Source organism: Phocoena sinus, chromosome 15 (genome assembly GCF_008692025.1).
Source record: "Phocoena sinus isolate mPhoSin1 chromosome 15, mPhoSin1.pri, whole genome shotgun sequence".
NCBI lineage: Eukaryota > Metazoa > Chordata > Mammalia > Artiodactyla > Phocoenidae > Phocoena > Phocoena sinus.
The window spans coordinates 82,959,600-82,980,581 of NC_045777.1; the positions used below are offsets into that span (position 1 = coordinate 82,959,600).

Sequence of the window (20,982 nt, forward strand, 5' to 3'; positions counted from 1 at the left end):
GGAGAATGACCTCCAGCAGATAGCAATAAATGAAGAAGGAGGGGGCTTCCCTGGTGGCGCAGTGGTTGAGAGTCCGCCTGCCGATGCAGGGGACACGGGTTCGTGCCCCGGTCCGGGAGGATCCCACGTGCCGCGGAGCAGCTGGGCCCGTGAGCTATGGCCGCTGAGCCTGCGCTTCCGGAGCCTGTGCTCCGCAACGGGAGAGGCCACAACAGTGAGAGGCCCGCGTACCGCAAAAAAATAAAAAATAAAAAAAATAAATGAAGGAGGAAGATGTGGAATCCAGCTAATGAGACTGTCACACAGGGGACCAGAAAGGGACATGCAAGGGCAACAGTGTGGCAGGAACGGTCAGGCCAGACTGAGTAAGAGGACGGAGAGTCCTTGGAGGAAGTTCTGGGGGAAAAAATGGAATGGAAGATTAGCTGACAGCTTTGTACATTTGAAAAACAGTGATAGGCTCCTATGAGATCCGATGGAGCGTGTGGAAACATTTAAGGTAGATACATAGAAAAATCTAAGGTGGGGGTGGGAATGAGACAATTATTAATCCCAGGAGAAACAAAAAGAGTATATCAAGAAAGGAAGCATACTTCTTCTACATTCCTTGCATTGTAGTGACCAGTATTTACAAAGTCATAATAAACCTTGACTGTTGATTTACCAGGAAACTGTTATTTAATTATATAGGAGAGACTGGGAAAGGGAAAGTAGGGTTGTCTACCATAGCAGAAATCCAGTACTTATTGTCCAGAATTGAGAAGTCAAGAATATTCATCAAAACTATGGCAGCAAATACAAAAGAGCTCTTGCAAGCAAGCTGTTATGTGGGTGTAAGGCCGGGGGGCGGGGGAAGGGTTGGGGCAGGGGTTCTTTTTCACGATAAGCCGTTATACTGTCTAATAAAGTTATTATAGTCTTTTTCTACTAACTCGTAATGGAGGACCTTTTTATCCCAAAGAGTCATGTGTCAAGTATCTGCCGCTTTGGATGTTGTATGGTTTTTTATTCTTTTTGTTGCTTGGTCCTCTACAAACAAGGTACACATTTTGGGAGGTGGGTAAAGGGATTTGGCTGGTCTATCTGGAATGATTCATATTGTGAACCTTATGGTTTGTAGGTGTGACAGATATACTGTCACCGTGTGTTCTGGGTCACGAAGCCAGAGACCCATAGGAATGATTTCTTGTCTGTACTTCAGATTTAGGGTAGCATTTTAAATTTAGGCCAATGTTCTAAATAGTTGCCTGTTTTATACTTGTCATAGCACTTCTCTCTATGTTTATGACCTTCTGGTGATATAGAAATGACACTTTTAAAAATGAAAACCATGACATCTGCAGAGATAGAGCATCATGAAGTCCATAATGGGAAACCACGTCTCCCCCTCCACTGCTGTGAGCACAGGACCTACCGCACACTCTGTGAATAATGAATGAACTGATGGCTGGGAAAAAATGCCAGTGACCACCTAGAAAGAAAGTTCTAGGCTGGCCTATGTCTTAGGGCCGTCAGCAACACCCACCCCCATCCCCTCCCCAGTAATTAGGCAGAGCAAAAACAACATCTCTTGGAAATTCCTGTTCTACTGATAGCCAAAACTCTGCCCGTATAATTAAGTTCCTATCATGCGCCCCTGTTTCTTAGCACTATCATGACAGCCATTAACTTACCTAAACCCAAAAGGGAGCATCAGCTTCTGGACTCATGGCCCCCACAGGGTGTACTTTGTAGAGATGGAATGTCTGCTACCTGCTTCATTTACAGTAAATTCTAGGCAGCTCCTGGGCAGGCAGGGAACTGCCAGGGTCACACGCACCTCACTACTCCATCAGTTAGGATGGAAGTGCTCTTCACTACTTTCAGATCATGACTTTGTGGACGGTACCATCAGGCACACGTGGGTATCCTAGGCTATGCAGTGACACCATCTAAAGATTGCTTGGTCTGCTGTTCGCTTATTTTATTAATTTGTTTTTTTTGTTTGTTTGTCAGAATGTTATGGAACAGTTCAATCCTGGGCTACGAAATTTAATAAACCTAGGAAAAAATTATGAAAAAGCTGTTAATGGTAAGTCTGTTTTCTAAATTTATAAATATAGAATGCATATGAAAGCCATTCATTAAATATTTTAATTATTTTTAAATGCTTGCTACTGAATTTTTAAAATATCTTTAAATTGGTAGAAACCATTTATAATTAATCTGTAGAACTTTGCAATGATAGGATATTAGTATACTTGAAATGAGTAAGTTGAATAATAGGCTACCAAAAGTGACATATCTTAAATATCAGATTTTGCTTTTTGACACTGCTTAATCTTTTATATCATTGACATAAACATGTTTTCTACTTTTTACACCAAATTCTTTGTAAACTAATAACGTATATAAAAAGTGTACTTAAAATTTTAAGATCCTGAAGCATAGGAATTATTCTCCTTTTTATTTATGTAGAAGAATTTCTTGTCTTTGGGTGTATCACTTTTGATAGTAATATGAGAAATAAAATGTTTAGCCTGAATGGAAAGACATCTAAATTAAAGGTTGAACTTAGATTCTCATTTCAAAATGAGTGCTTAATTTAAAATGAACTCAGGCATTGGCTTTTGTCTCTCTGTGAACCAGAGTTGTTTGCTGGTTTGAACAGATTTCATCTGAGGAAGCCAATGTGCATCTACACATGCATTCCCCTCCCAAAAGGGGAACGTTATCAGTGATCACCTTGATGTGGACCATTTTTTTAAAGTCTTTATTGAATTTGTTACTGTATTGCATCTGTTTTATGTTTTGGCTTTCTGGCCCCGAGGCATGTGGGATCTTAGCTCCCCAGCTAGGGATCAAACCCACACCCCCTGCATTGGAAGGTGAAGTCTTAACCACTGGACCATCAAGGAAGTCCCTTATCAGTGATCACCTTGAAAACTCAAGATGCTAACAATCACCAAATTCTAACAGGGTCAGAACAATTCTCCATATGTAGCAAGTGTCACCCCCAAAATATTCAGACCCCAGTTTTACCATCTACCCTGGTTCACTAAGACCAGCACGTAACATAAGTAGAAAATTTAGTTTCCAGCGGTTTGAGATTTGAAGAAAGCTTCAGACCAAGCTTTGTGTCTTTTTTTCCCCTCTTCTTTCTCTCTTTCACAATACCCCACCTTTGGCTGCTCCCCGATGATGTTTTGAAAATAAACCTGCGCCCTCACACCCTCAGTGTGAGCCTGCTCCAGGAAAGGGGAGGTGCTGGCGAGACTCGGGACTTTGGAGTATGGACGAACTATCGTTTCAGTCACTGCAAAAGTAAACTGCTTGTTGACTTCCTTCTGGATCTCTGTGCTCTTGGCCAGACGTGTTCAGTGTCAGGAAATGCAGCAGGCCTGAGATTTCCCTCCCTCTCCCTCTAGCCGTACCAGTGACTTCTATGGGTGCCCCCTCCCTCCTTCAAAGAACTGGAGCCTTGTTTTGGAAGCTGACTCTCTCCTGATGATTACCTAGTCACCAGACCACAAAGTCATCGCTTTATCCATCCCCGGGAAGGAAATCACTCTGACCTGCAGTGATTTTTTTCTTTCTAGCACGAGCTGCCTCTCTGAGGCAGAGTTTTACAAGGTGACGCAGTGAAGAGCCCACAGCTTAGCCTCCTGCTAACAGGGCTTCTCCCCAGCAGCCTCTACCAGTTTAACACCTCCTGGGGCCTATTCTGCCTTTCATAATGTGTTCCAGGATTTCTGCAGGCCATCTGTTTTTGGCTGAAGCCATGGAGAAACTTCAATAAAATGTGTAAAGTCGTTGGTAAGAATCTGTAGTATAGTCGAGGATGCCAGGTGTGCAGTCAACAGTTAGATTATAGCCCAGTGCAGCAGCACAGCTGATGAAGAGCATAGGCCGAGCAGCGGCCCAGGAGTTTGAGAGGAGGCCGGTGGAGTATGGAGCAGGCAGAGGCCGTGTAGGAGCTGAGCCAGCTGACAGACGTTAGGTTTCAGTAGGCAGACGCTGCTTACTAGTGCTTCAGGCAGAAAAGACAGCATCCAAGCCGAAACCAGGGGTCCACGCTAGCATGGGTGAGAACTGTGAGGGAACAGTAAAACATAAGGTGGAATAAGGTCCTGCTATGAATGCATTTGGATGCAGCATCTGTTACCTATTGCCGCATAACAAACTGCCTCTAAGCTTGGTGGCTTAAGACAACAATAGTTCATTATTTTCAGTCGTCCTGTAAAGGCAGTGCAGTTGTCTGTACTCCTGGGACTCTGCAGTTGCAGTGGACTGGGGCTGAGCTCACTTCTTCTCTCAGGCATAGCTGGCTGTCCCAAGAGTACAAGCCCCGTGGGAGTTATGCCTGCTCATACCCCATTGGCCAAAGCAAGTCACATGACCAAACAGCCGCTCAGCATCCTAGACAATTATACCACCTGGGAATTCCGGGAGGTGTGATTCATTGAAGGCCATGACTGTAAAAATCTACGATGAACTCTGGAGTGTGACAGGCTTACCCTGTGGCCAGTGGGAGGCCATTGAAGGCTTTTTTTTTTTTTTTTTTTTTTTGCGGTACACAGGCCTCTCACTGTTGTGGCCTCTCCCGTTGTGGAGCACAGGCTCTGGACGCGTCCGCTGAGCGGCCATGGCTCACGGGCCCAGCCACTCCGAGGCATGTGGGATCCTCCCGGACCGGGGCACGAACCCGTGTCCCCTGCATCGGCAGGCAGACTCTCAACCACTGTGCCACCAGGGAAGCCCCCCATTGAAGGCTTTTGAGCAGAACTGTAACCTATTGAAATCATATTGATACTTTAAGGAAAGTTTTTCTGGTAGAAATGTGTAGTTTAGCTTGATGAAGTAGTTGATCAACCACTAAAAATTAATAAGCTTCATTCCTTAAAACAGTAAGTGGTAGAAAATCTCTAATATATCCACAAAAGGGGACAGAATTATGAAAATATTAGTTTATTTTTTCTGGATAAATTATAATTTTTAAGTTAATGCAGCTTTATCATAAAAGCAGGATATTTTACTAGACTAAGAAGGTTAAATAGTTTTAAACATAAGTCAACAGTTAATGGAAAAATTCCAATGTGTGGATGCAAACCAAAAATTTTATTTAAGTGTTGTGTAATCCTGTATTACCATTCTCCCCCATTAATTTGCTTTTCAGCTTATCAGCACCTTGCAATTTTAAATCTTCCCACTAAAATATTACATATATTAACTTGACAGTTTACTGGCTATAAACCTTGTTTTTCGGTGGAGTCATCTCTTTTTCAGTGCTAGCTGAGACCAAAGAGTCAAAAAGCACCATGATTTAGAACTGCCGGGGTTGTGTGCACTGCCTCTGCTTCGCCATTGACCTTGGGCATGTCCCAGAATATCTCTTCTGTGCTCTACTTCGTGAAACGGGGTGATAACATCACCACCCTATGTCTTAATGTAGTGTGGTAGGTTAATTAATTTAAGTAATGATTTGGAAAGTTTACATAAATGCTATTTGTTACTGCTCTTTTTTATAATTACGCTTTGCAGTTATCCTTAGTCTTATGAAACAATAGTATAGTAGAGCATTAGATTTCATGAACTTGTATATATATGTAGTAAAAACTGTAACTTTCATAATATTTTAATTCTACAAGACATGCAAAAATAGATTAATTTGCCTTGAAAATACTACTTTTTTTGGCCTGCAGTATCTTCAGCGGGACTTGGGCATTAATTCATTCTGTGACCTCCTCCCCCACCTTTTTAAAACTTGAAATACCTTTTAAAATTCATCTTTTAAAAACAATACCCATGGGCTTCCCTGGTGGCGCAGTGGTTGGGAGTCCGCCTGCCGATGCAGGGGACGCAGGTTCATGCCCCGGTCCGGGAAGATCCCACATGCCGCGGAGCGGCTGGGCCCGTGAGCCGTGGCTGCTGAGCCTGCGCGTCCGGAGCTTGTGCTCCACAGCGGGAGAGGCCACAACAGTGAGAGGCCCGCGTACCGCAAAAAAAATAATAATAATAATAAAAAAATAAAAACTATACCCATTATAAACTGGTGTGGCCTCAGGTTTTCTTCTTAGTGAGAGGAAAAGAGCCTGAGAAGGGTTGCTTAGGGCTCTTTTATCTCCCAAATCCTGTGGTCTCCAAAGCTCCCGGGCAAAGTGATGTCTGTGTATGAAGCTGGCCTTTGAGCAAGATAAAATATTTTCTCCAAAGTCACACTAAATAGGCTAGATCTTATTGAAAAGCTTGCTTGTTGTACACCTTCAGTCTCCTGAAACCCAGCCTGTGTAAAGTGACAGAAGGAATGGGTATTAGCAGTTCCATTAGTTTGTCCAATACTCACACTGTTAGGGCATTTTATAGATTCAAATCCTTTGTTTCAAAAAGGATAACTAACTTGTCCAGGAAGGTCATGTTGTTGGAAGTAACAGTAGAATTCAAACCCAGATTTGTCTTGCTCCTGACTCCCATCTACAACCTCCCCGCACCCTCCAAAAAAGAAAAAGGGGAAAAAAAAGGAAAAGAAAAACAAATCAGAAGCATATTTCTGTACCTTATAATGTAGTTTTCAGAATCAGTTTGAAAGGAGAAATGTGATTTTTAAGATAATTAGAATCCAGCTTGTATAGCAGTAAGAGTTTTCCTGTCTCTGCCAAAAAAGAGCAGAAAGAAAAGCAGAGCATTCAGTTATTTTTCAGGTAATTTCATTTTTTTTTTGAAATGATAATGTATTTCAGATTTCATAGATTTCTCTCCTGGCAACAAGTATGGTAGTTGCTTGTGTCTCAGAATATCTTTTTCAATAGAAAAAGTAAAAATGCCATAGAAGGCCCAGGCACCTAGACAAGCCCACACAAGCCCCTCTAGCTAACAGTATTGCAGACCTGTATTGCTGTAGAATGACCAGCTTGCTGCAGTGGATGTGTTCCAGCCCCAATTCCGTGTTAGGAACATATCCCCTCTGGAGCTGGCCTGAGGAGCAGGCAGAACCTTCTCCGGACCCCCAGCCTCTGCCGCTGCTGAAGGTTCCCCAGGGCTGGTCGGAGGCGAGGATCCCGTGAGGGCTTTCCGGTGGGTGGGGGGCCTGCAGGAGTGCAGTGGAGGGACCTCTGCCCCTGGCACAGCTCGCTAGCTCAAGCCCTGCCCCCTGAGAGCCACGCTTGCCTCAGCTGCGAGGGACTCCGGGGTGTTTGGAAGAAAACCTCTGTGTCGTTTCCTCCTTTCCATGTGTAAGTGATGATTGTGTGTGTCACCTTCCCTGTCTAGCTATGACTCTGGCGGGAAAAGCCTACTACGATGGAGTGGCCAAGATCGGTGAGATTGCCAGCGGGTCCCCTGTGTCGACAGAGCTGGGTGAGCTGACCGTCCGTTACATATACACCCAACTTGAGCGCGGTTCCGGAGCCTTTGTCCTGCAAGCCCTGATGAGAACATACAAAGTGGCCCGGAACCAGAATGGAAAAGAGGGCTAGCCCAGCACTCGGGTTTGTTCACCTCTGCGGTGATTGACTCCTCCGTGGTCTGTCCAAAGTGGAGGCTTAGTTAAGGGCAGGCCACTAGGAACTGGGCTTCTGCCTCTGAGGTTTGGGCTCTAGTTCCCTGCTGATCCCTGAAGCGTGAAGCCGGGGGAGCCTTGAGCCACATTTTTAACTGAAGGGGATGTGCACGCAGCCTCCGGCCTCTGGCAGAGCGTTTCCTGTGACTCACCTTGCAGAGAGTCCAGCCCCTTTACGTTCTGCTCTTGGCTGTCGCTGCTTCCACAGTTGCTCTCGGTTGTGATTTTTCCGGTTTTGCTGGTATGAATCGATCCCCTGTGCACACGCGGAGGGCGAGGGCAGCCGCACCCTCGGCAGCACCAAGGCTTCTATTTACAGAGCCGGTTCACTGTACCCTCTCCGAAGCGGGGAAAGGTGGATTTTTTTTTTTTTAAATAGTCCCACACATAACCATCATTTTAATAACTTGTTAAATATGTTTTACTTGACAGAGGGTAACATTTCAGAGTTTAAAATGTTTGTCAGAATTTGAAAGGTTCAGAAAACCAGAGGAAAGGATTGGTAAAGTGTGTGTTTAAAGAAATGTGTGTTCCTCTCCAATTAAAACGTTGAAAGGGAAGCAGAGGGGCAAAGGCGCATATGTTTAAGGTTCAAATAATTCACACCATTCGTATGATAAGTGTCTTGAGGGTTTTCAGGATTGCTTGGGAAACTCCTAACTGACCCATAAAAGCCAAGGAACAAATTCAAGGTGTGATGATGGTTCTGGGTTTGGGGGCTGGGCTGCTGCGTCTGCAGTGGATCTGGGCGCTCGTTAACATTCTCTGACAGCTTTTGTACCGGAAGAGTTCATAGTCTTGAAACCTGTAGGCAAAAGCTAAGCCTGAAGTGATGCTGGGTGATGAATAAGTCAGTACTGCGATACTGAATAGAATCAGTTACGTGTAGAAAATTTCAAAGCCCTGACTTGTATTCTGTTGTTCTGGCAAGGTCTGAACTATAGTAACTGTCCAAAGTGGATCAGTTTAATAAAATACACACTGTGTTATGTAGACAGAAGCAGATAGTAAAATTTAGGACATTTGAGGGATGATTGGGGTGATTATAGGGTTCCAAAAATAGAACTAAATTAAAAAGAAACAGCCTATTTGTGTCAGGCATCAGGGGAAAAAGAAGTATGACCCTTATGTTAAAACATACGGCGCTTTGACTCACCGTCATTCAGTTTGCCTTTTTAATGTTTTATGATTCTTGCCACTGTTTAAATAAGACTTCTGTTCCACACCTTATTTGATTCAGCTGTGGGTTCATAATGTTGAATCAGCTGTTTCCACAGCAACCGTGTTGTTATAAACATGAGCTTAAAATTTCAGTTTCAGTAAGGAAAATATGTTGCAATGGTGCAGTTTCTTTCATGTGTTTGTATTTCATTCAGAGGGAATGGAAATTACTTGCTGCCATTTTTGTTCCAAGTTGTCCTTTTGCTTATATTCACTCTATCATGTAGTTAATTTCCTACTCATTTGCAGCCATTCCATGATAAAGTGCAATCCTAGTAGGAGTTGCTTTTGGAGACCTGACATTTACTTCTTTTGATTTGCTTAGTTTTTTATTTTGTTGTTAAAGTTTAGACTAAAATACTACCCTATATCTGTTTAAATACCTGTATGGAAGAGCACTGGACAATTCATAGAAAAAAGAGAGACCTAAAGTTGATTGTACCTTTCTTGTTTTTCAAGAAGATTTTCTGATCTAGTTACTGACATTTTGGTATTGGTCTTCATACTTTATTATGAAACTTATGTTACAAATTCCATTTGTTAAAAACTGAAGGGGTATTACATATGTGAAGATTATGAATCATTTCAAATTTTTCATTCCTGAAGAGTATTATCTCTGAAAAGGGTTTCTTTTCCCACGCCCCACCCCCGCAAAAAGAATCCTATAGTTATACAATTTTCCGTTTAAAATTTTTACCTTGGGAGGAGAATACCCTCTGGCTAAAAATATTTACTTAATTCATAGAAATTTGTAGTGAGGATTCAACTTGGAAAACTTGGCCAAATAAATTATTAATGTAAATCAGGGTGGCAAAGCTAAACATTTCAGTCTCTTCTCACTTTAGAGGAAAGAAAAGGTGTGTGTGTGTGTGTGTGTGTGTGTGTGTGTTGATTAGCCTTTTACTTTTTGTCTTCTGGGTCGGCCTCTGTTAGTAGCACAGGGCTGCAGCAGTACCATTTCTGACTTTTAGCTATGGGTGTTTTCATTTTGAGATCCCTCTTTCGGCATCAGCTCACCCAGTACTGTGTGAATCATTTAAGATGCTCTTGCCCACGAGTAACAAAACACCCGACTAACAGTGGTGTAAGCAATAAGGATGTTTATTATCCCACATAAGAAGGCCAGGAGCAGGGGTTCTTGGTTAATCATTACTAAGGACTCTGGTTCTTTCTCTCTTTCTTCTCGTCCTAAAGCCCAGCTCCTCATGGTACCAAGGTGGCTGCCCTGCCATTGTGAGTCTCAGGCATCACACCCTCCCTCTTCCCACTATGTCCAGAAGCAGGAAGGAGCACGCTTTACAGAGGAGGAAACCTTTTCCCAGGAGCCCCAGCACACACCCTCTTGTTCTCTCTGGCCTGATTTGGATCACACGCCCATGACCCAGCAGCACTATTCCCAGGCATGGTTGGCCAAGGGATACATCGAGGGGGAGAGGGCACAGCTGTTAGGAGGACACCCGATGGTGCCACCAGTCAGCCAGCTCTGGTTATCAGAGGTCTTGTTTCAATGGCTTTCAGTGAAAGGAAAGGACTTAACACGCGTTACTGCGTTAGCTGTGCTGTGAGCTGCAAAGTGCTGCTGCGTTTTGCTTGTGTCTCTGATTGGGATAGTGTTTTTCTCCCACGTGGGTTGTGTGGTTTTACTATCGTGTGTGTACTTCACACTCTATTTATGATTGTTGTTTCTCCAGTAGACCACAGCCATCCTTCCCAGTCTATTCCTATTTGGGAAGTGGGACTCCCAAGCACAGAAGATGAATTAGGGATGTGGGGTAGTTTTTGTTTTTCTGTCCTTTTGCTTTTCTGCTCAAGCCGTTGGGTATCTTTTCATCACAAACTCTTGGGGCATCTTCCCTGCCTCCGCTTCTCTCTCCTTTCTTTCCTCCTCTCATCTTCCTCTCTGCTGACGTACCTGCACGGTCTCACAGCCTCTTTCATCACTGCCATATTTCTTTCCAGGCTTTTCTTCCAGTGAGTTTGTGCCTAAGAGCCAACATTGAGTGCTTGCTCTCCTCGGGCACAGGACCCAGTGCCTGACAGGGCCTTTAGTTCAGCATCTCATTTAGTCCTCAGAGCCATCCTGCACAGATGTGGGTGCAGGCACTTCCACTGTCTCCGTTTTCCACGTAAGACCCAGAGGTGAAGTGTGTGCCTGGGTCACACAGTTAGCAGGTGGTCCGACTTGAGGATCTGAGCTCTTCACCTCTGCACTTACTGCACTTCACTGAGGCGAAGGGAAAGGAAAGAGGCAGCCAATCACAGGTTGCTGAAGAGGAAGAAAACAGGAACCCCATGACGGGGACCTTTTCAAGAAGGAGATGAGAGGGAATCGTTGGTGTCAGAGCAGCTGAAGACTGGGGAGGGGCTGGCAGGTGTGGTGATTGGAGCTCACTGGCCCCCTCAGAAATGGTGGCTTCACTAGGGTCCTGACCGTAAACACCAGGTGTTACAGGGTTGAGGAAGATGGAACTAACAGAAGTTTTACTTACATATGTATGCCTTCTTACACGTATTGCTTGACTTTTGTACAGCTGTGCTTCACATAGAAACTCAGGTCTCACTAAGTGCGTGCTGTGTGCCGGGTCCTTTGTGTGTTGCCTCATCTCATCCTCAGGAGCCTTGTGGATAGATGTTTCCTCCGAGGTATGCAGGGTGGATGCTCGCCCCGCGTTTCCCTGGGCAGGCTGGTAGACCATAGGGTAAACTTGGCAGTCACAGCCTTCTGCATGGTGGTGAGATAACCTCCATGGGCAACCGCACTGCGTCCTGTGTCCTTAGCCATGTGCTCTGCAGCCAAGGAAGGCAGAGCAAGGGCTGTGGAGGTCGTGACCTCTGCGAGAGGATGGTAGGCGGCATTGGTGCTGCTTGGGAACGATCCTGTGACCCAGGACAGGGCGGCCAGGCCAGGTCTTATTTTCCCCTGCGACTGCCCAGCACCTGAGAGGTGCTCAGTAAAGCTTGTGCTGGTACAGTGCCGCTGTCAACCTACACCCTGGGCAACACGCCACCTTATGAGGGGTCGGCAGGACTAAGGGAGAGGACAGCAACACGTTCTGGGTTGTTTGAAGATGAAATGAGATAACGTGCCTTGTGTTTTCTAAAGTTTCACAGACCAGAAAGATGCCTCTCTGTTGCCGCTTCATGTGTTCACAAGTATTTGAGAATTCAAAAATCAGTACCAATTTTTTTTCATTGACATTATTCTCTTCCATAAAGTAGGTGATACGTTTGTAAGAATATACATTTTTGCTTGATTATTCAAGAACAAATTATTTCAATTCTCTCCATTGTATCTTCATTTTCTATTTCATTAATGTCTACTTGTTTTCTTCCTTGTACTATCTTTGGGATTATTCTGCTGTTCTTTTTCTAATTTCTGAAATGATACATTTAACTCATTAATTTTAAATACAGGTAGGACCACAAAGATGACCATACAAGTTAAAACCATGCAAAGCCATCTTAATAATCAATGGGGAAAATTATGATTGTCCTGTGACCTTTAAAAATGTTTGCCAGAAACATTAAAAACTCTCTCACTTTCAGTTATAAATGTGTAAGGAAATGGAAAAAATAAAATATTTATTTAGTACACAGTACTTTAAAGCATTAGAAACACTGATAGTTAAAGCATTTTTATTTATTTGTAAAAAACTCGAGTCGTTTCAACAACTCTTGTCGCCTTCTTGTATAACTTAAGATACAATATGCTTTCGCAAATTGTCATGCTCCTTTTAAGCTTGGATCAGCTTCCAGCATTTTATCCTCGGTGATTTCAATGTTGTGAGATAGCCTTGAGAGTTCCTTTAATGTGAAGTTTTTTGGGCTGGTATCACTTTCTCGGAAACACCTTCATCCTTTTCACCACAACCGTTTTCCTCAATTATGTTGATGATTCTGGGCTTCACTCCATTCTTGTGGCTGTACATCCAGGGTCTCTCAAACAGTAGCAGTGTTGACGTTCCCACAGGCAGGTATTTCTTCTGTAACTCCATTTACAGTCCATTGTTACCACTTTTAATGTCTTTGCTGTACTTCCTCTCTCAATTATTCATATTTGTAACACATCACATGGGTTTGTCGCTGGAAACAGGGAGGCAACACACCTACACACTTTGCTGTCTGTGTGCTCTATCTGCAGTCCTTGCAGCAACACCACACTGTCTTAATTACTGTAACTTTATGATAAATCTTGATATCTAGTAGGAGATATCAAGTAAGTAAGTAGGTCTTATTTGAGATTGTCTTAGCTATTATAGGACTTCCGCATGTACACGTTCTTTAGAATCAGCTTGTCAATTCTCACTAAAAAAAAAAATCTTGGATTTTTTGACTATAGATTGAATCTATAGACGAGTTTAGAGAGAACTGACTCAATCTTCTAATCCACGAAGATGGTATATCCTTTTAATTACTTGGGACTTCTTTAATTTCTGTTAGCACTATTTTGTAATTTCCATTGTAGAAGTCTTGCACATTTTTATACATGTGTATACATTTTATACAGTTTTAGATACTTATGACATTTTTGTCCTATGTAAATGGCGTTTTTAAATTTTTTTATTTTCTACTTTTTTATTCTGTTGACATTTCAATTTGTCATTCTTTTTCATTACTATAAGTTCTATTTAGTTCTTTTGAAATCTGTGAATTAATTTTTATCATTTTAATAGCTTTATTGAGATCTGATTAACATATAGTACAATTGCCCGTTTAAAGCGAAATAGTTGAGTGGTTTTTAGTATATTCACAAAGTTTTAAATTATCACCACAGTCAACTTTAGAACATTTTCCTCACTCCAGAAAGAAATTCACATACCCATTAGCAGTCACCTCCCAGTCACCCCCAACTCCAGTCGTATTTAACCATTAATGTATTTTGTCTCCTATAGAGTTTGGTTTTGCTGGATTTTTCACATAAATGGAATCATACAATACGTGATCTTTTGTCACTGGTTTCTTTCACTTAGAGTGATTTCAAGGGTCATTACATTGTAACATGTAGCAGTACTTTCCTTTCTTTTTATGGATGGATAATATTCCTATTGTATAGATATACCACATTTTGTTTATCTGTTTATCAGTTGATAGATATTTAGGTTGCTTCTACCTTTTAGCTATTAAAACATACTGCTGCTATGAACATTCATGTACAAATTTTGTGGTGTACATACGTTTTTCTGTCTCTTGGGTATATTACTTAGGAGGAGAATTGCTGGCTCATATGTTAACTCTAAATTTAACCCTTTGAGGAACTGCCAGAGTATTTTCAAAGTGAATGCACCATTTTACATTCCCACAGCAGTGTCTGAGGGTTCCAACTTCTTTAAGTCCTTGCTAACACTTGTTATTGTCTGTCTTTTTGATTATAGCCATTCCTCGTGAGTGTGAGGTACTACCTCCTTTGAGTTTGATTTACATTTCCCTAGTGGTTAATGTCAAGTATCTTTTCATGTTCTTACTGGTCATTGCATGTCATCTTTGGAGAAATGTCTATTCAGATCCTTTGCCCATTTTTACTTGGGTTATTTGTCTTTTTATTATTGAGTTTGCCAATCAACTTTTAATAAGTTTTGTTTTTCTCTTTTGATTCCTTTTTTTTTTTTTTTTTTTAATGCCTCTTTAAGAAAACATGTTTATTCAGTTGTAAAGCTTCCTTACTTTTAAACCTCGGGTACTGCATCTTTCTTTTTTTTTTTTTTTTTTTTTTTTAACATCTTTATTGGGGTATAATGCTTTACAATGGTGTGTTAGTTTCTGCTTTATAACAAGTGAATCAGCTATACATATACATATGTTCCCATATGTCTTCCCTCTTGCATCTCCCTCCCTCCCACTCTCCCCATCCACCCTTCCAGGCTGTCACAAAGCACGAGCTAATATCCCTGTGCCTTGCGGCTGCTTCCCCCCAGCTATCTACCTTACTACGTTTGTTAGTGTGTATATGTCCATGACTCTCTCTCGCCCTGTCAAAACTCACCCCTACCCCTCCCCATACCCTCAAGTCCGTTCTCCAGTAGGTCTGCGTCTTTATTCCTATCTTACCCTAGGTTCTTCATGACATTTTTTTTCCCTTAAATTCCATATATCTGTGTTAGCATACGGTATTTGTCTTTTTTCTTTCTGACTTACTTCACTCTGTATGACAGACTCTAGGTCTATCCATCTCATTACAAATAGCTCAATTTCATTTCTTTTTAAAGGCTGAGTAATATTCCATTGTGTATATGTGCCACATCTTCTTTATCCATTCATCCGATGATGGGCGCTTAGGTTGTTTCCATGTCCTGGCTATTGTAAATAGAGCTGCAATGAACATTTTGGTACATGACTCTTTTTGAATTTTGGTTTCCTCAGGGTATATGCCAAGTAGTGGGATTGATGGTCATATGGTAATTCTATTTGTAGTTTTTTAAGGAACCTCCATACTGTTCTCCACAGTGGCTGAACCAATTCACATTCCCACCAGCAGTGCAAGAGTGTCCCCTTTTCTCCACACCCTCTCCAGCATTATTGTTTCTAGATTTTTTGATGATGGCCATTCTGACTGGTGTGAGATGATATCTCATTGTAGTTTTGATTTGCATTTCTCTAATGATTAATGATGTTGAGCATTCTTTCATGTGTTTGTTGGCATTCTGTATATCTTCTTTGGAGAAATGTCTATTTAGGTCTTCTGCCCATTTTTGGATGGGGTTGTTTGTTTTTTTGTTATTGAGCTGCATGAGCTGCTTGTAAATTTTGGAGATTAATCCTTTGTCAGTTGCTTCATTGCAAATGTTTTCTCCCATTCTGAGGGTTGTCTTTTGGTCTTGGTTATGGTTTCCTTTGCTGTGCAAAAAGCTTTGAAGTTTCATTAGGTCCCATTTGTTTATTTTTGTTTTTATTTCCATTAATCTAGGAGGTGGGTCAGAAAGGATCTTGCTGTGATTTATGTCATAGAGTGTTCTTCCTATGTTTTCTTCTAAGAGTTTGATAGTTTCTGGCCTTACATTTAGGTCTTTAATCACTTTTGAGCTTATTTTTGTGTATGGTGTTAGGGAGTGATCTAATCTCATACTTTTAGATGTACCTGTCCAGTTTTCCCAGCACCATTTATTGAAGAGGCTGTCCTTTCTCCACTGTACATTCCTGCCTCCTTTATCAAAGATAAGGTGTCCATATGTGCGTGGGTTTATCTCTGGGCTTTCTATCCTGTTCCACTGATCTATCTTTCTGTTTTTGTGCCAGTACCATACTGTCTTGATTACTGTTGCTTTGTAATATAGTCTGAAGTCAGGGAGCCTTATTCCTCCAGCTCCTTTTTTCGTTCTCAAGATTGCTTGGCTATTCGGGGTCTTTGTGTTTCCATACAAATTGCGAAATTTTTTGTTCTAGTTCTGTGAAAAATGCCAGTGGTAGTTTGATAGGGATTGCATTGAATCTGTAGATTGCTTTGGTAGTAGAGTCATTTCACAATGTTGATTCTTCCCATCCCAAGAACATGGTATATCTCTCCATCTATTTGTATCATCTTTAATTTCTTTCATCAGTGTCTTATAATTTTCTGCATACAGGTCTTTCGTATCCTTAGGTAGGTTTATTCCTAGATATTTTATTCTTTTTGTTGCAATGGTAAATGGGAGTGTTTTCTTGATTTCACTTTCAGAATTTTTCATCATTAGTATATAGGAATGCCAGAGATTTCTGTGCATTAATTTTGTATCCTGCTACTTACCAAATTCATTGATTAGCTCTAGTAGTTTTCTGGTAGCATCTTTAGGATTCTCTATGTATAGTATCATGTCATCTGCAAACAGTGACAGCTTTACTTCTTCTTTTCCGATTTGGATTCCTTTATTTCCTTTTCTTCTCTGATTGCTGTGGCTAAAACTTCCAAAACTATGTTGAATAAGAGTGGTGAGAGTGGGCAACCTTGTCTTGTTCCTGATCTTAGTGGAAATGCTTTCAGTTTTTCACCATTGAGGATGATGTTTGCTGTGGGCTTGTCATATATGGCTTTTATTATGTTTAGGGAAAGTTCCCTCTATGCCTACTTTCTGCAGGGTTTTTATCATAAATGGGTGTTGAATTTTGTCGAAAGCTTTCTCTGCATCTATTGAGATGATGCATATGGTTTTTCTCCTTCAATTTGTTAATATGGTTTATCACATTGATAGATTTGCGTATATTGAAGAATCCTTGCATTCCTGGAATAAACCCCACTTGATCATGGTGTATGATCCTTTTAATGTGCTGTTGGATTCTGTTTGCTAGTATTTTGTTGAGGATTTTTTGCATCTATGTTCATCAGTGATATTGGCCTGTAGTTTTCTTTCTTTGTGACATTCCTTGTCTGGTTTTGGTATCAAGGTGATGGTGGCTTCGTAGAAGGAATTTGGGAGTGTTCCTCCCTCTGCTATATTTTGGAAGAGTTTGAGAAGGATAGGTGTTTAGCTCTTCTCTAAACGTTTGATAGAATTCACCTGTGAAGCCATCTGGTCCTGGCTTTTGTTTGTTGGAAGGTTTTTAATCACAGTTTCAATTTCAGTGCTTGTGATTGGTCTGTTCATATTTTCTATTTCTTCCTGATTCAGTCTTGGCAGGTTGTGCATTTCTAAGAATTTGTCCATTTCTTCCAGATTGTCCATTTTATTGGCATAGAGTTGCTTGTAGTAATCTCTCATGATTTTTTTTATTTCTGCTAGTGTCAGTTGTTACTTCTCCTTTTTCATTTCTAATTCTATTTGATTTGAGTCTTCTCCCTTTTTTTTCTTGATGAGTCTGGCTAGTGGTTTATCTATTTTGTTTATCTTCTCAAAGAACCAGCTTTAGTTTTATTGATCTTTGCTATTGTTTCCTTTCATTTCTTTTTCATTTATTTCTGATCTGATTTTTATGATTTCTTTCCTTCTGCTAGCTTTGGGTTTTTTTGTTCTTCTTCTCTAATTGCTTGAGGTGCAAGGTTAGGTTATTTATTCGAGATGTTTCCCTGCTTCTTAAGGTGGGCTTGTATTGCTATAAACTTCCCCCTTAGAACTGCTTTTGCTGCATCCCATAGGTTTTGGGTCGTTGTGTCTCCATTGTCATTTGTTTCTAGGTATTTTTTTATTTCCTCTTTGATTTCTTCAGTGATCACTTCATTATTAAGTAGTGTATTGTTTAGCCTCCAATGTGTTTGTATTTTTAAAGATCTTTTCCTGTAATTGATATCTAGTCTCATGGCGTTGTGGTCGGAAAAGATACTTGATACAATTTCAGTTTTCTTAAATTTACAAGGCTTGATTTGTGACCCAAGATATGATCTATCCTGGAGAATGTTCCATGAGCACTTGAGGAAAAATGTGTATTCTGTTGTTTTTGGATGGAGTGTCCTATAAATATCAATTAAGTCCATCCTTGTTTAATGTATCATTTAAAGCTTGTGTTTCCTTATTTATTTTCATTTTGGATGATCTGTCCATGGGTGAAAGTGGGGTGTTAAAGTCCCCTACTATGAATGTGTTACTGTTGATCTCCCCTTTTATGGTTGTTAGTATTTGCCTTATGTATTGAGGTGCTCCTATGTTGGGTGCATAAATATTTACAATTGTTATATCTTCTTCTGGATCGATCCCTTGATCATTATGTAGTGTCCTTCTTTGTCCCTTTTAATAGTCCTTATTTTAAAGTCTATTTTGTCTGATATGAGAATTGGTACTCCAGCTTTTCTTTTGGTTTCCATTTGCATGGAATATCCTTTTTCCATCCCCTTACTTTCAGTCTGTATGTGTCTCTAGTTCTGAAGTGGGTCCTCTTGTAGACAGCATATATAAGGGTCTTGTTTTTGTATCCATTCAGCCAATCTGTGTCTTTTGTGGGAGCATTTAGTCCATTTACATTTAAGGTAATTATCGATATGTATGTTCCTATTTCCATTTTATATATTGTTTTGGGTTCGCTACTATAGGTTCATTTCCTTCTCTTGTTGTTTCGTGTCTAGAGAAGTTCCTTTAGCATTTGTGTAAAGCTGGTTTGGTGGTGCCTGAACTCTCTCAGCTTTTGCTGGTCTGTAAGGTTTTAATTTCTCCATCAAATGTGAATGAGATCCTTGCTGGGTAGAGTAGTCTTGGTTGCAGGCTATTCTCCTTCATCACTTTCAGTATGTCCTGCCACTCCCTTCTGGCTTGTAGGGTTTCTGCTGGAGAGATCAGCTGTTAACCTTATGGGGATTCCCTTGTGTGTTATTTGTTGTTTTTCCCTTGCTGCTTTTAATATGCTTTCTTTGTATTTAATTTTTGACAGTTTGATTAATATGTGTCTTGGCGTGTTTCTCCTTGTATTTATCCTGTATGGGACCCTCTGTGCTTCCTGGACTTGATTAACTATTTCCTTTCCCATATTAGGGAAGTTTTCAACTATAATCTCTTCAAATATTTTCTCAGTCCCTTTCTTTCTTTCCTTCTTCTTCTGGAACCCCTATAATTCGAATGTTGGTGCGTTTCATGTTGTCCCAGAGGTCTCTGAGACTGTCCTCAGTTCTTTTCATTCTTTTTCTTTATTCTGCTCTGCAGTAGTTATTTCCACTACTTTATCTTCCAGGTCACTTATCCGTTCTTCTGCCTCAGTTATTCTGCTATTGATCCTATCTAGAGTGATTTTAATTTCATTTATTGCATTGTTCATCGTTGCTTGTTTCATCTTTAGTTCTTGTAGGTCCTTGTTAACTGTTTCTTGCATTTTGTCCATTCTACTTCCAAGATTTCGGATCATCCTTACTATCGTTATTCTGAATTCTTTTTCAGGTAGATTGCCTATTTCCTCTTCATTTGTTAGGTCTGGTGGGTTTTTATCTTGCTCCTTCATCTGCTGTGTGTTTTTCTGTCTTCTCATTTTGCTGATCTTACTGTGTTTGGGGTCTCCTTTTTGCAGGCTGCACTTTCGTAGTTCCCGTTGTTTTTGATGTCTGTCTCCAGTGGCTAATGTTGTTTCAGTGGGTTGTGTAGGCTTCCTGGTGGAGGGGACTAGTGCCTGTTTTGTGCTGGATGAGGCTGGATCTTGTCTCTCTAGTGGGCAGGTTCACGTCTGGTGGTGTGTTTTGGGGTGTCTGTGGCCTTATTATGATTTTAGGCAGCCTCTCTGCTAATGGGTGGGGTTGTGTTCCTGTTTTGCTAGTTGTTTGGCATAGGTTGTCCAGCACTGTGGCTTGCTGTCGTTGAGTGAAGCTGGGTGCTGGTGTTAAGATGGAGGTCTCTGGGATATTTCCACCGTTTAATATTATGTGGAGCTGGGAGGTCTCTTGTTGACCAGTGTCCTGAAGTTGGCTCTCCTACCTCAGAGGCAGAGCACTGACTCCTGGCTGGAGCACCAAGAGCCTTTCATCCACACAGCTCAGAATAAAAGGGAGAAAAAGTAGGGAGAATTAGTAGAAGTATGAGTAAAGAAAGAAGGAAAGGAGGAAAGGAAGGAAGGAAGAAAGAAGCAAAGAAGGAAAGAAAGAAGGAAAGGAGGAAAGGAAGGAAAAAAAGACAGAAAGAAAGATGATACAGTAAAAATAAAATAAAGTATAATATAGTTATTGAATTAAAAAATATTTAGAAAAAAAAAAAAGGGACGGATAGAACCTTAGGACAAATGTTGGAAGCAAAGCTATACAGAGAAAATCTTACACAGAAGCATACACATACACCTTCACAAAAAGAGGTTAAAGGGGGAAAAATCATAAATCCTGCTCCCTGAGCCACCTCCTCAATTTGGGGTGATTCGTTGTCTAAAGGTGGGAAGGAAGGAAGGAAAGAAAGAACGAAGGTAAAGTATAATAAAGTTATTACAATTAAACTTAATTATTAAGAAAAAAGAATTTTTAAAAAAAGTCATGGACGGATAGAGCCCTAGGACAAATGGTGGAAGCAAGAGTATACAGACAGGATCTCACACAGAAGCATACACGTACACATTCACAAAAGAGGAAAAGGGAAAAAAATCATAGATCTCGCTCCTAAATTCCACCTCTTCAATTTGGGATCATTCCTTGTCTATTCAGGTATTCCACAGATGCAGGGTATATCAAGTTGATTGTGGAGCTTTAATCCGCTGCTTCTGTGGCTGCTGGGAGAGATTTCCCTTTCTCTTCTTTGTTCTCACAGCTCACAGGAGCTCAGCTTTGGATTTGGCCCTGCCTCTGCGTGTAGGTCGCTGGAGGGCGTCTGTTTTTTCGCTCAGACAGGACGGGGTTAATGGAGCCGCTGATTCGGGGCCTCCGGCTCACT

At 41.2% G+C, this 20,982-nt stretch overlaps 1 protein-coding gene across 1 annotated transcript in view; it reads left to right on the forward strand.

Annotated features, from left to right (window-relative positions):
* The window catches only part of BAIAP2L1 (BAR/IMD domain containing adaptor protein 2 like 1), a 94,867-nt gene that overhangs the window by 21,085 nt on the left and 52,800 nt on the right, over positions 1 to 20,982 (forward strand). The window contains 2 exon segments of the mRNA XM_032603898.1: positions 1,996 to 2,071; positions 7,246 to 7,332. Coding sequence (XP_032459789.1) covers positions 1,996 to 2,071; positions 7,246 to 7,332 — 163 coding nt within the window.